Here is a 16,475-nt window from a genome sequence, read left to right on the forward strand (position 1 = left end):
AATCCAATACTATGGTACATATATATGTAAGGCTTCTTTTATGTCTTATTTTCAGATTATTAACAAACCATTTATCAGCAGTCATATGTAGAGAAAAGTGAGAGAGTGCAAATTTTCGCACAAGCCTTACCAATCAATTTCAAATCGCGATTTTCGCTTCGTTCCTTGTCCAATTGAGCTGATTTTTAGACAACTTATTTCTTTCAACTTAATCTATGATTGGGAACTGAGAAAGGTGAATTTGGAGTCTCATAGCTCCAGATTTCTGCTCATGAACAGTAGTTGCATGTTTCGGTGATTTTATTCCTTTTATTTCTCTAGTTTTTGGTGTTATCTTGTAGTTTTTGTTGCTTATTGTTTGACACTTCTTTAGTGGTCATTTTGGAGAACACATTTGTAACTCTTGTTGATTTTAATGAAGCTTTGACCTTATGATTTTTCACTCTTCAACCCGAAGAGGTTTTCCATGCTAATCTTGGTGTCTCGTGTATTGATTTGATTTTACCTTGTTATATTATTTGTTTTGGTTGATTTGTTTGCTACCCAGGACGATATTAGTTCTTGCATTATGTCTTCTCTTGGTTCAAATAGAAGGAAAAACTTTAGATTGAGTTTTCTTCTGCCACCTTTGTTTGTGCTTGCTTTTCTCGACAGATATATGAATAATTAAATTTCGCATAACAAATTCCTATATTACTTATAATACTGCATATATTTGGTGAAGAGAGGTCATATTTAAGACATAAACACTTCAACAAATTTAAAGAGATATTTAGTGGCAATAAATATTTCTTTTAACGACATTACTTATTGTTACAAAACTTCTAGCGACAATATAATTGAGTTAACGTCACTATAGTCAGAATCAATAAAGCCTTTAATGATATTTATACAGAGTACTGATCATAAATATCTATATTATATTATTGATGTTAAATATAATATAGCTACAATTATAATATTATTACCACAAATTAATCAAGATAAAATATTTAAGAACTTTCAAATTAATATTTTATTTAGAAACGTGTAAATAAAAAACACAGCAAGTACTTTGATGTGTTATCTCTATCTTGATGACATTGGACACTACCGCAAATCATAGCCACTAAAATAATTAGTATTAAGAAAAAAACAATTAATTATTAAGAAATGATAATTACTTAATTAAGGATGATAATGAAGAACTTCCTTATTTCCAACATAATTTCATTGAACTTATAATTTACATATAATGTTCCTATATGTTTGTTTTCTTTAGCAAAACATGTGACACGTAGTTAATTTCATTTTTTAGATAAGATAAAAAGAAATTATGGGAACAAGCAAAGAATGGAATAGCTAATATAACATCTTTTATTGTGACATTTTCAAGTTAGTTAAGTGAAGGTAATAACTTCTCCTAGCAAGCTTAAAGTTAAATAACATAGGTCACACACATCATAGCTAGAGTACAAGTTATAAGTTTGATCGAATCGAGTAATTTTAGTTTAATTTTTGTAATTGTCTCAAAAAAGTTATTAAACATATGTTTAAATTATGAAATTAAAATTCAATAACTTAATAAAAAGAGTAGAATTGTGAATTAATAAACTTCAAATTTTGGATATCTACAAAAACTCATTTTCTACCCGGGAGGAGTCTAGATTATAAGAGTTAGGATGCTATAAGTTAGTTTAGAATAGAATTGGGACTGTTTATACGGTACTTTTTATGAATCGTAATGTCTACTTTGATAATAAATAAAATCTTTATTTACCAAAAAAAACACTTCAAATTTTGGACCAAAACGCGAATATTTTATGAGTTCGACAGAGCAAAATAACTTTTGTTTGTTCGGTTTATTGATATTAATAAATTATGTACTAGGAGTCAACCAAAAACGTATTTGTTAGGCCAAATATTAAATTCGAGGAATGGACCAAAACATTAGTATTAAATTTAAGAACCAAGTTCATATATCAATCGTCATCTGTGTCCATTTTGGACAAAATTACTATTTATTAGAAGTTAGGTTCTTTATTATTATTATGTGAAACATAATGTTATTTTATCATATTCTGTTAATCTGTTAAGAATATAAATATCTTACCTAATTTTAGGTTAAAAGTCAGTTAATAAGGTAACAATTGTCCAAATATCTTACCTATATAAAGGGGGTCCAATTTCCTTATGCCTATAGACTCCTTTATATGGTCTTGGACAAATCCTTATCTTGGGGTAGTTTTCCGAATCGAGTTAAGTCTAAGATCTATTTTCTTAACATGATATCAACGTTTGGTCTGGATAAATTCATAGTTACTCTTTATTGAGCCCCTATCTTATATTGTCCACGCTTCAGATGTTCAGTCCTGAACGAACATAAAGTGTTTGGGAGGATATTTTCGAACTCTTTATATGGTCTCGATTAGTTTTTATCTCTTGAACTACTAATGTAAATTTGAGTTAAATCAAAATTCATTTTCTTAACAATATCCTTATTTCATTTTGTTATTCCAAACTTCAAATTCTCGAATATAAAGTTAGATTTTGACACAACATAATTACTCCAATAAAGTTTGAATCCGACCTTGTACAATTTGGCTGAAAAATAACTTTAGCCCATTGGGTTTGGGGAATTCTAATGTAGCTTTGAAGCCCAAGTTATGTAAATATGTAAAGGAAATTGATGCAAGTTTTTGTATATGATATTAATTAATGTAGCTTAATATGTAATAGTAAAACTATTATATCCTTATAAAATTATCAACAAATGTAATAAACTAACTTATAGATAACTTGCTATGCCAATTATGGATAATTGGATATACTAAAAAAAAAAAAAACAAGGACTTGTCTATGTTTTACTACTCAAATCTCCTAATCTCAGTTGAAGAATAAAGCTAGTTCATATCAACTCAATTTATCGAACATAACATATAATTTATACATAAAATTTAATTATACTTGTTATATGTGTAGATACAAATCCATAACTTTAAATATATAATGAATTTATCCATCAGACATGTCGATGAGTTTTTGAATAATTCAATATGAGCAAACTCTAAAACATCATATCGTCTATAATGATTCATCCCTAGTGCCTTTGAACTAACAGAAAGGCCTCTCTTCAACTCCCTACAAGGTTCGAATTGCCAACCAACTCTTTTAACTACGAGTCATTCAAGCCTAAATATTTCAAATGTCGTATTCTAAAATCTTGGACACTTTTGTGAGTGTCCGTTATGACCTTATTAATGGTGTGAGTTGGTCCTGAGGGGCAAACGTCCACATTTTCAAATTTAAATGAAGCCCAGAGCAGGAAAATCCGAACTTTACCATTTTTCGTGTGATATAGTCCATAAATTTTTGGTGATACGGCACTTCGGCAAATTTTTTACCGAAATTTTTTGTGGGCGTTAAGACCTTATACTTCTAAGTATGTGTGTTGAAACTTGTTGGGAGTATAAATTAGACTCTGCTTCCACTAATTTCAAATTCTTGATTAGCCTCCAAATAGTGCCACTCAAAGTTCGAAGAGCTGGAAGAAGTAGAAGAAAGACTCGTTTCACTGGTTCAAAAATGTCCAAATCTGAGAATCCTTCAACAAATCCATGGCCATATAATCACTCATTCGTTTCTTCCATCTTCAACAATCTCCTTCATTCTCTCAAAAGTTCTCACTTTTGCAGCTCTTTCACCCAATGGCAGCCTCAATTACGCCAAACGGGTACTTACCCAAATCCCAAATCCTAGTATATTTTCATATAATTCTCTCATTAGAGGTTTTCTTGAATCTCATATCGCTTCTAACGAACCCCTTTTCATATTCAAGAAATTGCTCAAGAGAAATTACCCGAAAACGAATAGTTTCACTTTGGCGTTTGTGTTGAAGTCGTGTTCTATTTTGGCGGCGTTTGATGAGGGGCAACAAGTGCATAAGCATGTTGTTCAATCTGGGTTTGGATCGAGTCCCTTTGTTCAGACTTCGTTGTTGAATTTATATGCGAAATGTGAGGAAATTGGGTTGGCGGAGAAGGTGTTTGATGAAATTCCTGAGAGAAATGTGGTTGCTTGGAGTGCAATGATTAGTGGGTATTCAAGACTTGGGATGGTTAATGAGTCTTTTAGTTTGTTTAGGGAAATGCAGAAGACGGGTGTTTTGCCTGATAAGGTTACAATGGTGAGTGTGATTTCGGCTTGTGCTATGTCTGGGGCGTTAGATTTGGGGAGGTGGGTGCATGCGTATATCGACAAGCAATCGATTGAGAATGATCTTGAGCTTAGTACTGCGCTTGTTAATATGTATGCGAAGTGTGGATACATTGAAAAGGCAATCGAAGTATTCGAAGCAATGCCTTTTAAAGATGCCAAGGCTTGGAGCTCAATGATAGTTGGCTTGGCAGTAAATGGGCTCGCGGAATATGCACTGGTGACCTTTTCCAGGATGAACAAAGCTAAGGTAATGCAATTATTATGAACAATGCTGTAAAATGCAATTTTTCTTGCTAAATCGTATGAAAGTTATCATCTTGATGCACATATAATATTTAAGGAGAGCATGACTTTGTTCTTATGAGGCTCGGTGTTGAATGTTTGCGTAAAACCAGATGAATTGAGATGTAGTATTTTGTCTATTTACTATAACCGATCATTGAATGGTAAAACTTTGATGTACTGACTATTAGCAACTTATCTGTAATCTATTTTTGAATTTGGCTTTCAGGTAGAACCTAACCATGTGACACTAGTTGGGGTTCTTATGGCATGTGCCCATAGTGGACTAGTTTCTGAAGGGAAAAGGTATTGGGCAAGCATGGTTGAGTCTGGGATTGAGCCATCTTTAGAGCACTATGGCTGCATGGTAGATTTGTTGAGCCGTTCAAACTTAATTGATGAAGCTTATTCATTCGTTGAATCCATGCCACTTGCCCCATGTCCAGCAATATTGCGTACATTGCTTGTTGGGTGCAAAAAGAACAAAATCTTGGACAAAGGTGAAATTCTAGGTCAGCATCTCATTGAATTAGAACCGTGGAATGCGGAGAACTATAACCTACTCTCTAGTCTGTATGCATCAGTATCAGACTGGGAGAAAATGCGGCACGTGAGAAAACAGATGAAAGACAAAGGTATTAAGGCTATGCCAGGATGCAGTTCCATTGAAGTTGACGGTTTTGTGCACGAGTTTGTGATGGGTGATTGGTCACACCCTGAAGCAGAGGAGATCAAAGAGTTCCTAAGGGATATATCTCAAAGGGTATACTCTGCAGGACATGAACCTTGGATTGCTCCTATTCTGCATAATGTGAGTGATGAAGAGAAGGAGATTGCACTTTGTGAGCACAGTGAAAGGTTAGCTATTGCTTTTGGCCTTTTGAAGACAAAAGCACCAACAGTGATTAGGATAGTGAAGAACCTTAGGGTTTGTAGGGATTGCCATGAAGTGACGAAGATAATTAGTAGCTTATACAACAGAGAGATAATTGTTAGGGACAGAGTTAGGTTTCACAGATTTGTAAACGGCGCTTGTTCTTGCAGAGATTTTTGGTAAATATCATTCCATTGACAATATATTGCAAAGATCCTACTTCTGGAATTGTCTCTTTTTTCCTTTGGTTTTGGAGAGGGGAAGGAGGGGGTTGAGACTTGTGATAAGATAGTAAAGCCAAAGAGCTATGTTGTCGGACTCTTCATAATTGTCGATTGTCGAGTGGTGCATGTTGGATCCAACCAAAAGTAGTGCATTTCTGGAGGATTAGATACGACTGCTTTTTGGAGAGTCCAAACAACGAAGCCAGAGAGAGCTTAAATGACCTAGTAAGGGCTAAATTCATTAGATAAAGCTAGATGGAAGAGGGCAAATGTGGGAATGATATTAGATGCTACAATCCAGATAGCTTTAATATAGAGAAAGAACTAATTTTCCCTGAGGAGACCTAATCTGCCTCATTTTCCGACTCACATTTCTCTTGCACAATACAAAAGCTTTTATCCAATCATTGGTCTAACCAATGATTAGGTTCATTTGAGTTTGAAATATTACTATATGATTATTCTGTTAAATGTCATTTGTATATCTCCTCTTTTGGAACTGGTATATATAGTCATGGTCAGCAATCCAGATTTGTTGCCGAGGTTAAAGTCAGTGTCTGCGCCATCAACTGAGCATTTCAGCAGGCACTGGGAAGTGTGAACACCAAAGCAACCACATCCCCTGACCTTAAATGAGATTGTTGCTTGTTGGAAGACGGGATTTCGCTCAGAAAAGTCCCCACTTCTGAGGTATTATCTCTATCCATGTTCTTAGTTTCGAAGAACTATTCAGGTGAACTTCATATTGATCAACTGCTCGAACATTATCTTGTAATCCAAGTGGAGAAAAAGAAGATGTTTATTGTCATTTCCTGCAAATCAAGGAATTATTTACTGTCTCAGTAAGATGTGTTATTTGCTTAATAAGTTAAAACACAAAGGAAAAGGTGGTAAGCTCAATCTTTAGCAAAAGCTCACCTTGAAGTAATCAAAGTTGGTAAACAGGTTTAGTGTGACCCCAAGAAATGAGAGGAATGCTGGGTTGGGCTCTTCTCAATTTTAGTCCATAATGGTTTACTTTCATTCTTTGAGCCAAGGGTCTATAGGAAGCAACCTTTCTATTTAGACAAATAGCGGATTATATATAAAATCCTATATTGTCATAGGGGTATTTTAGGCACATACTTTACAAAATATCTTCATTTCTAGTATGTACTCAAGAATGTGGCTTAGTGATCAGTGAAGTGATTGGGAATCATGATGTCTAATGTTCAAATTCTAGCGGAATCAAAAGAATCCCTATGTGCTTTCTTCTGATTTGTTTAAGTCTTCGTGAACAGAGTTATTCAGTACTTGTGCTAGTGAGAGGTAATATGTATCTTTTATAATTAGTCGAGGTTTGTCCAAGATAATCTCGATTCTTGACCATCATTATATAAAATAAAAATACATGCCCATTTCTCAATCAACAAAGTATATACAAAAAGTAATGGCCTACAAGATGATAAAAGGGTAAAAACCCTACATGTTTCAAATTGCACAAAATCTGAAATAGGTTTAGGATATGCTTGTTGTTTTGTGAATAAAAAAATTTTAAAAAGAAAGGAAAACGGTAGGGTGCTAACAATTTTGATAAATCCATCTTTCATCAAATTAAAATTCAAGAAAATTATATCACTAAGAATTTTCTTGATCAAGTTTACGCGTTAATTTTCTATGATGACATCGTCCCCCTCCCCCGTTTGAGCTTTGGATCAACAACAAAGTCACCATGGAGATCACCAACTATAATAAAAATAAACAACAAAACAATTTTAAAAATATTTAAAACATCCTTTTCATGTAATATGTTCCAGTATCATAGTAAACACTTGTTATCTAACTTTGTTACGACAAACAAAATTAAATAATTAATGGACGAATGTCATATTCCACCTTCTTTCTTCCCACTCACATTTACATCACTATATTTGATTGGAAAATTTATAAAATTACAATATAACAAAAAGTAAAAATAAGCTTCTTTGATTTTTCTTAAATGTCTTAATCATTAGTTATTATAATATTATTAGTCCTTTTTTAGTGATTTGATAATGTTGATTATTACGTGTGACGTGGGCATCTTTAAAGCCCTTTAATATTTTATTTATTTAATAGTACATTTAATGCTTCAATTTATTGATAAATTCTATTTTAGTCCGTATGATATCAGATTAAACACATCTTCAATTGTATACTCTTTTTTATCTTTTTGTTGATCGTCGTTTCAATTCAATTTCCTCATCTATACTTCATATTTGATAGGACTAAAAATACATGTTTATATTAATTAAAGGTTAAATATGTCAATTCAATTTCCTCACCCCTTATGTTAAGTTTGTATTTGTATACTTCATATTTGATAGGACTAAAAATATATATTTATATTAATTAAAGGTTAAATATGTCGGAATCATATATCATAAAGACTATATCTAAATTTATCAATACCTTAGGGATTAAAATGATATTATCTCTATTTTATTTGTAATTTATCGTAGACGTGTCAATCTTGTTTGATGAAATTGACGCAAGACAATAGTTTAGTATTAACCAACGAGTGGACTCCACATGGAAATTTTGTTTTGTTGTTTATGATTTTGACTGATAAGGTACACGCGTGTTTGAATTCATCTGGTTCAATGTCCAATACTCTATTTGAGATCGATAAAATTCAAATTTGTGCATTACATAACTCATTTACTTAGGTGACACTTCCATTTTTCTTAATGGAAAAAGGACAAATACACCCCCGAATTATCATAAATGGTATGCAGATATCCTCCGTCATATTTTTCGGACATTGGTGCCCCATGTCGTCCAATAACTAGAGCATATATATCATTTATACTAATGGATATACACATATCATAATCTTATCCACTGGCCCTACATTTATTAAATATCGGATCGACGAATAAAATTATGACACATGTCCCTATTTAGCCTTCCGTTAGAGTGAAGGGTATATATGTTCTAGTTTTTGGACGACATGAACACCAATATCCCAAAAGTATGACGGAGGGTATTTACATACCATTTATGATAGTTCGGAGATATATTTATCCTTTTTCCCTTTCTTAATTTTCAAGAGTTTAAACTCGAAATCTTCTACCATCTTATGGATAGACTACCACCAATCCACCAATACCTACTTTACTATTTTTGTGGGCTCCTCCCATGCAAAATATTTCTGGCCGACACTACTTTGAGCCAAAAGAAGAAAGTGATTTTTACAATTTAAATGGTGGGGAAAAAATCACAGATTTTTTTTTTCTTTTTTAGTTTTTAGAATGTTTGGAAGAGATATCAAATTTATTTAATTTTTACATCCAAACGTCATTTAAAAGTAATTTACTTCTGTCAAAAAAAAAAAAAGGATCGTAAATATGTATGAGTTTAATAATATACATAAGCAATTTGAATAGAGACTTGTAATTCAATGTAGGTGAAAAACTTTAATAAGTAGAGAAAATGTGCATGAATATTAAAATTATTGTATATAGTAGCTATTTATCATAGGGAGATAGAATCTCTAAAGATTACACTTCCTATTATGGATTTTTGGCGTATTTAGATTATTATATGATAAATGTTTCATTAGTGTACTCTTGTTTTTAATTTACTTTTTGGAATAATATTTCAAATCGAATTGTTAGTTGTTAATTCAGAAACTGCAATTTCAATTACTTTTTAGGGCTTGATTATTTAAAAATTGTATATAATAACAAACTATTAATTCAAATTAAATGTTATAACCACAATTTGATTTAATTGTAATTCGTAGTAAAATGTTGCCATTCGCCTCTCTCCCTGAAATTCTCGCTCGCCACTCTCCCTTTCTCGCTTGCCAGTCTCTCCCTCGCCTCTCTCACTTTATACAAACACAAATGTATAAATTGCGTTTCTGTTTGTATAAAGCGAGAGAAAATTGTATATACACATGCAAATACATATATCTTCATCTTATACACTTATAATTATACAATACAAATCTTCCCCTGCCCAGTTCTCTTTTGCCTTTCTCTCTTTCTCACTTTATGCAAACACAGATTATACAAAATACAATGTATAATTTGTGTTTGTATAAAGCAAGAGAGAGAGATTTGATATACAAACGTTTTATTTCGATTCAATTGTATACAAATTCAAATTTTATGCAGATATACAAACACATAAAATTGAATTGAAAGGCTGCCAACGAATTATACAAACGAGAGGCTGCCAATGATTTATACAAATGAGAGGCTACCAACGATTTTATACAAATCTGATTCCCCCAGCGATTTATACAATTTGATGCTCCATAACAAAAATAAAGTTTGTTTTGGAGCACAATTATGCAAACTGAAGCTATAGCATATAAATATAATTTTTATATTTGCTAAATGTGAAAGTTATTTTTAAAAAAAAAGTATTTCATGAATTTGATATCAACATGTATAATTAACGTCCACTTTATAAGAATAAGGTCGTAAGTGATTCTTCTCCTTTTCTTTAAAAAAATTCATTGTCGAAATCAAGTCTTAACGTGAGAAATTCAAATTGAGCCACGTATGCACTTGTTGTGGTATACCCAAATTCCCAAACATTTAAAAAGAGTCAAATGGGACATGGCTATTGGCTACCCATATAGCAATGGAGATATGAAAAATAATTTATTTAATTTAAATTTCTTTAAAAGAAAAGCTAATTATAATAAATATATAGAGTAATTAATTACCTGATAAATATTATACATTGTCATTTATATACTAATAAATAAGCTAAATCACAATAGTTATATTATATTTATTTGTTTTTAAATTATTATTGGACAAAACTTTGACCAAACACACTTACAATCTTAATGCAGAAGAAAGCACCACTAATTTCTTGGATTCTCATAATTCAATTGCTATTCCTACGTGCATGTGTGGCATCATTATTTATCGATATTTTTTTTTGTCGCTAGTTTCATATCCCAATTATCATTTCATTTGTATTAAAATACAAAATATCTTGATGTTGATTGGGAGCCAACTCCTATCATTTTTCTCTTTTGGAGACTCGAACCCCTTAACCTTAAGATTGGAGATGAATAATACTTATAACCATATGAACAATTCCTTCCTACTGAAACCTCAAAACCTCACACCGACCACCGTCTAAATATGTTTTTGACCATTAACTCTCAGATTCAATCCATAAAAATAAAACAAATCATAGTCATCATCTATATCTTTAATTCTTTTCCTCTTTTCACCTTAATTTTTTTTTGTACTTAACCCCACCTCCTCTCCCTTCCACTACTATTACCCCTCAACTCAACTATACACTAAAAACCAAAAATTAAAGTAGAAAAATCTTTGATATGTTGAATAATCAAACACCTAATACCCTAGCAAACACTACTACCAACAACAACAACAACAACAATACTATAAGAGAAAATCATCAACATGATCATCAAGAAGAAGAACAAATCAGAGACATCCATGCTTTAACCCCACCAAGACCTCCATCAAATCGTGGCCGTCGAATCGAAGCTTGGGAAACAAGTAGCCATAGATCATCGTCGATTTCCGAAGTAGCCTCTAGCGAGAATTTCTCTACTATGAGCCGGGAATTCAACGCCCTCGTTCTCGCGGGATCGTCGGTTAGCAACAACCACGGAAGCGAGAACGAGGTCAATAATCATATATACAATAACAACAATTATAATAATAATAATTTGGGGAGCATCGGCGAAAACAATGATGCGCCAATTGAAGAAACAAATCCGTTAGCTATCGTGCCCGATAATTATAGTAATACTTTGGATCCGATTATTATTAATCCTTCTTCGTCTCCGAGAAGAAGGATTAATAATAATTTTTTGAGGAATAATATTGGAGAAGTTAGTAGTGTTCAAAGGGTGAAAAAAGAAGAAGTTGAATCGAAGATAAGTGCATGGCAAAATGCTAAAATTTCGAAGATTAATAATAGGTTTAAACGTGAAGATGCTGTTATTAATGGATGGGAAAGTGAAGAAGTACAAAAAGCTACCTCTTGGATGAAGAAAATTGAGGTACGTTTCATTGATTTTTTTGTATTTATTTGTATTATTGTTTGGAAAAAATTATCTTTCTTTCATTGTGCTTTTCATAGAGACGGAGTTGGAATTTATTAGGTTTAAGGGTTCTGGATATTCAATCGAAATTGTAGCTCTGCTCCAGATTCTACTTTTTTACATTGTGGATGTGTTCGATAGGAAGGAAAATGTTATGATGAAAAATATTTTCTTAGAAAATAATTTTTTGAAAAATAAATAATTTTTTCTCAATTTATTTTTTATGTTTGGTACGTAGCAAAAATATTATTCTAAAACATTTGTATACTATAATCTAGACAAATAATATGGAAGGTGAGCTGGGGTGGAGGCTACGGGAAGATGGGTGAAGATAAGGTGGTGAGGATAAAAATATCATTTGTAGAGCTTGTTTTCGTATGTTCACTAGTGCAGTTATTTTTCTTATTTTAAACTTATTTTCTAATGTACACATTTTTCAAAAAAATTGACGTACAAAAACAGCCCGTGTCTATAGGAGTTTATTTGACTCTAATTTTAAATTAACTACCACCACAAATTAACTTAGTTTTACCTCTCATGCTTCTTGTATATGCGCTTAATTGTATATTGAATTGATTGAATTATTATCTGACATGAATCTATATTAATCAAAATTTCGATTTTTATATTATACATCGAATGAAAAGAAGAATAAAAAACAATATTGAGCGGATAATGATGTGCATCATATAGTTAAATTATTAGTGGTTTACATGATTGCTAAAAATCAGGAGCACTCATTTTTTGTCCCTACGATATATTGATTGTGCATGCACATGATTGGTCCAGCGTGACTATGATTAGATATTAAATTAGTCCAATAATAATAATAGTAATATTCTAATAATGCAAACCACTTGTTCTTCCCTTGTAGGTTGGAAATTCTTAAATTGAACTTTAAAACACCCCTACATATCTATGTAATCTAAATTCTTTCCATAATTATAAATTTCAAATTTCACTTGAATCAGAGTATCAAAATAAATATTAAACATCGAATGAAAATCAAAACAAAAAATCTCATAAATTTTTTTTAGTTAAAAGCACTTTATATTAAGTTTGACGTACCGTTATAATAGGTGAAAAATTACTTTGTTATTCTATAGGTTAATTTAACTTGATAGTAATTATTATTATTATAATAATAATAATAATAATAATAATATAGCAGTTGTGACTCATTATTTTGAGTGGTTCTTGATGAACTTTTGCCCACATCTTTTTCTAATTCTCTACCTACCTAGACTCTAAAGAAATAGGTTACCTATTGATCAAGTTGTCTATTTTATTTTTCAAGTATTAATTAATTTCCTTAATTACAACTAATTATATATAACTAGAGAAAAATGATATTTATATTAACTTTATATAATATATTTTTTTACGAATGATATTCAGATAAACCCCTTGCGCCTCTAGCTCTGTCCCAGATATATGAATCTAGAATGTTCACTAGTAAGAGCGTACCGCAGATGTAATATATATGTTCATCCAAACTCAATAAATATTTTTTTGGTAGGAAGCGTTTTTCATGAACCTTACGTTAATAAAGTTTAATTTCTCAATCCGTCTCTATTGTTTATCAGAGGAAGCTGGAGGAGAAGAGAGTAAAAGCCCTAGAAAAGATGCAAAATGATATAGCAAAAGCACACAGAAAAGCAGAAGAAAAAAAGGCATCAGCAGAAGCAAAGAGAGGAACAAAAGTTGCAAAAGTTGTTGAAATTTCCAATTTGATGAGAGCTGTTGGCAGAGCTCCAGCTAAACGAGCCTTCTTTTAATTAAGGATCGTTAATTTTGTTAGACTGTCTACATCATATTTTTTAGAATGCGGGTCTGCAAAAACGCATGATATTTTGTGCATCAGATAAAAAAGATTGTTAGTATTAGAAAAAATAGTTTGTCGTAATATATATGTGTGTGTTTGGAATTAATAGTAGTATGTTAATTAGTCTATAGGAGTCCCGTTTCTATTTTTTAAATGATTGGGTACCCTTATTGACATATAAAAATATTAGTTTGCTAGTTTGTGCTTGAATTATTTAGTTGAATACTTTCTCTCGAGTGTTTTAGAAAATTGTAGTGAGAATTTTGAGTGATTTTGTGTGTTAAACACTTTTGTAATGATTTTTGGGAAATTAAATATATTTTCAATGAGCTTAAGAAGAAGATATATAAATGTACCATTCTATTTCAATTTGATTATTGGGTGCGGCATATTCATGGAATGACAAAGCAAACTCTCAATCCTTTTAATTTCTTAAATTTTGATTAGCGTGGCTTTTTCTCTCGATCGATTTGAATTTTCATTTTTTATTTTAAGTTAACTAGAGTAGTCAGTAGTTAGGCGGATTTCAATGTATACTACATTAGAAATCACCAAAGAAATTAGATGCACCTAGGATATAGTGTTATTAGTGTATGATTATTTCCATTTGTAACCGATATATAGTTACTAGCAAAAAGTGATGATATGCGGTGTTTCAAACTATCATAATGTTTAAGTAATGTGTATTGTTGGTGTAAATAACTTTTACATGAACAAATCGATCATCTTTTGCTATAACATGTAACATATCTTTTTTTGACAATTTAAAATCTCATATTTTTGAAGACTTACAAATAAACATCTTTTGAATGACCTTAAATGCTTAATTACTAACTTTAAAAAAATGACTCACTTGAAGATTAGGTATACCAATTTGAAGAAAAAAAACATTGATTGATAACAATTGAGAGTGCATTCTCATTTATATATATTATTTATTATGACTTTTTTTTTCTATACATTCTTTTATTATACAAACTTTTGTTTTAATAATTCTCAAAAAATAAAAAAAGGCATTGTTCTTTGTCACGATTGGTAAGCAAACTAGAAATATCACCAAGCCAATTTATTCATTGTAGCAGTTGCTAATTTGTTTTCTACTAATTGTATTTGAGTTCAAATATCACAAAAAGAAAAAGATGGTAGTTCCAACTATCCAATTGTCACACAACTAACAAATTATATTTTTAATAGATTACTAAAGTTTTTAATCAATAGGTCTTGTCACAAGTCTTAACGATAAAGTGTATTGTAACTTTAGACGTTCATAAGTTTTTACGAATATATCACTAAAATTTGCATAAAAATTAGGTACCAACCTGTTTTTGCTTCTCAATTTCAATAACTCCTAATGACTAGATTAAATCTGAACCTTCGAAATTGGACGTGAGAGGTAGTGGTTTACCCTGCGGTGGATGTTAGCAATTTGAGTCCGCGTATCTCTAACTCGTGAACTTAGCTAATACAAAGATTCACTATCTTTTTTAATAATCAAGCTCACTATGGTAATTGATATATATATTGTTGTTTGAGATAAGCCCAAATTAGGCACAGGGCAGCTCACCTTGACTCTTGAGGCCTATGGTATGTTATTTAGTAGCATGAGAGGCCCAAGATATTGATGTACCTATGTCATTACTCGGAAATTATACGATGATTCTGAACTTCCGACTCTCATTTGTTTTATAGGTAAACATTTAAGTTAAAAGTCAAAAGTAATTCAACGTGAAATTTTGCCCATGAAACAAGCAGAATCGAAAAAAATCAAGACAACCTACGTACTTCTCTAGTCCACCCCTATTATACAAATTAGTTCAAATTATGTAGTCCATACCTAACAAGGAGGGATTAATTATACACCTAATCTACAAGTGAGATTGCACTCTCATTTATTTATTATGACATTTTGTTATCTATATATTTTTTTAGTATTTAAATATTTTGTTCTTATCATGATTAGTAAGCAAATTAGAAAAGAAAAAAATTGGCATGCAAAATTTCATCGTAGCAGTTGCTATTTTGTTTTCTACTAATTGTACTTAGTTTTTGTTGTATTTTCATTGCTTACATTAGCAAAAACTCACTTTCCAATTTTCAACTATTTTCTTGGATAAAAGGGACAACATGAAAGAAGAATAAATTCGTACTAAATGAGATTTTTGTTCATTACAGTCACCTCCAAAATTTTCGGAAACCAAAATCCTAGTGCTCTAACTTCTTGATCAGATAAAGATGCTCGTCTTAAATACGGAGGAAGTTGTGAAACAAGAAGTGGTGCATGAATATTCGTGCATGACGCCTAAGGGGAAGAGATTTCGGATACCGGAGAATTCATTGTGTCCACCGGCTCCGAAAAAGAGAAGGCCGGTAGGTGCAACTAATTCATGTGTGTCAAAAAGAAGAAGATTATTAGATGATACGTTAATTTTTTCTCCTACTAAGGTCGAAGTCTTTTATGTTTATGCATTTAGGAAAAATAATATTGTCAAAAGTTCAAATGATCTTTTTAACTGAAGAGGATTAATTCCCCCCTTCTTAAATTAGTAAGTGTTCCTCAAATTATATGTACATATATATGTCATGCATTTTCGATTACTATGTTATGAAAATTTTGGTTGTGTTTTTAAGATGATTAATTCTCCTTCAGAGTTAAATTAGTAAGTATTGCTGCTTAAACTATATGTGCATGTCATGCATTTTCGATTTCTAAGTTAAAAGTTCAGGGGAAACCCTGGCTATCCTTAAGATCCGCCTTTGTTTGGGTCTAAATATGACTTGAATAGCTTCATTTTATAGTACGAATGGTCCCTAAGCCCATCAATGGTTGTAATCATGGATATACTCAGAAGATGGGCTTTTAGCCTCGTTATCTTGTTTCTCAAATATCATAAATTTTGCAATTTTGCCTCGAGAAAAGGTTTAAATATGTCATCAAACTTTAAGAAAAGATATATTTATATCATCTATTAAAAATTGAGCTCATTTATGTTAATATCGTTCAAC

General features: G+C 31.5%; 2 protein-coding genes across 2 annotated transcripts; both read left to right on the forward strand.

Moving 5' to 3' along the window:
* The first annotated feature begins 3,475 nt into the window (after positions 1-3,475).
* Positions 3,476-5,556, forward strand: LOC125841090 (putative pentatricopeptide repeat-containing protein At5g40405). The gene is made up of 2 exons (XM_049520099.1): positions 3,476-4,444; positions 4,709-5,556. The coding sequence occupies exons 1-2, from the start codon at positions 4,067-4,069 to the stop codon at positions 5,534-5,536; spliced, it is 1,206 nt and encodes a 401-aa protein (XP_049376056.1). The 5' UTR covers positions 3,476-4,066; the 3' UTR covers positions 5,537-5,556.
* Positions 5,557-10,761: 5,205 nt separating this feature from the next.
* On the forward strand, positions 10,762-13,841 carry LOC125841078 (remorin 4.2-like). Its single transcript, XM_049520087.1, has 2 exons — positions 10,762-11,605; positions 13,234-13,841. Exons 1-2 carry the CDS (start codon positions 10,910-10,912, stop codon positions 13,423-13,425), a joined length of 888 nt encoding a protein of 295 aa, XP_049376044.1. The 5' UTR covers positions 10,762-10,909; the 3' UTR covers positions 13,426-13,841.
* Positions 13,842-16,475: the final 2,634 nt, after the last annotated feature.

This window comes from Solanum verrucosum, unplaced genomic scaffold (assembly GCF_900185275.1).
Source record: "Solanum verrucosum unplaced genomic scaffold, falcon-dt-bn FXZP01000196.1, whole genome shotgun sequence".
Lineage (NCBI taxonomy): Eukaryota > Viridiplantae > Streptophyta > Magnoliopsida > Solanales > Solanaceae > Solanum > Solanum verrucosum.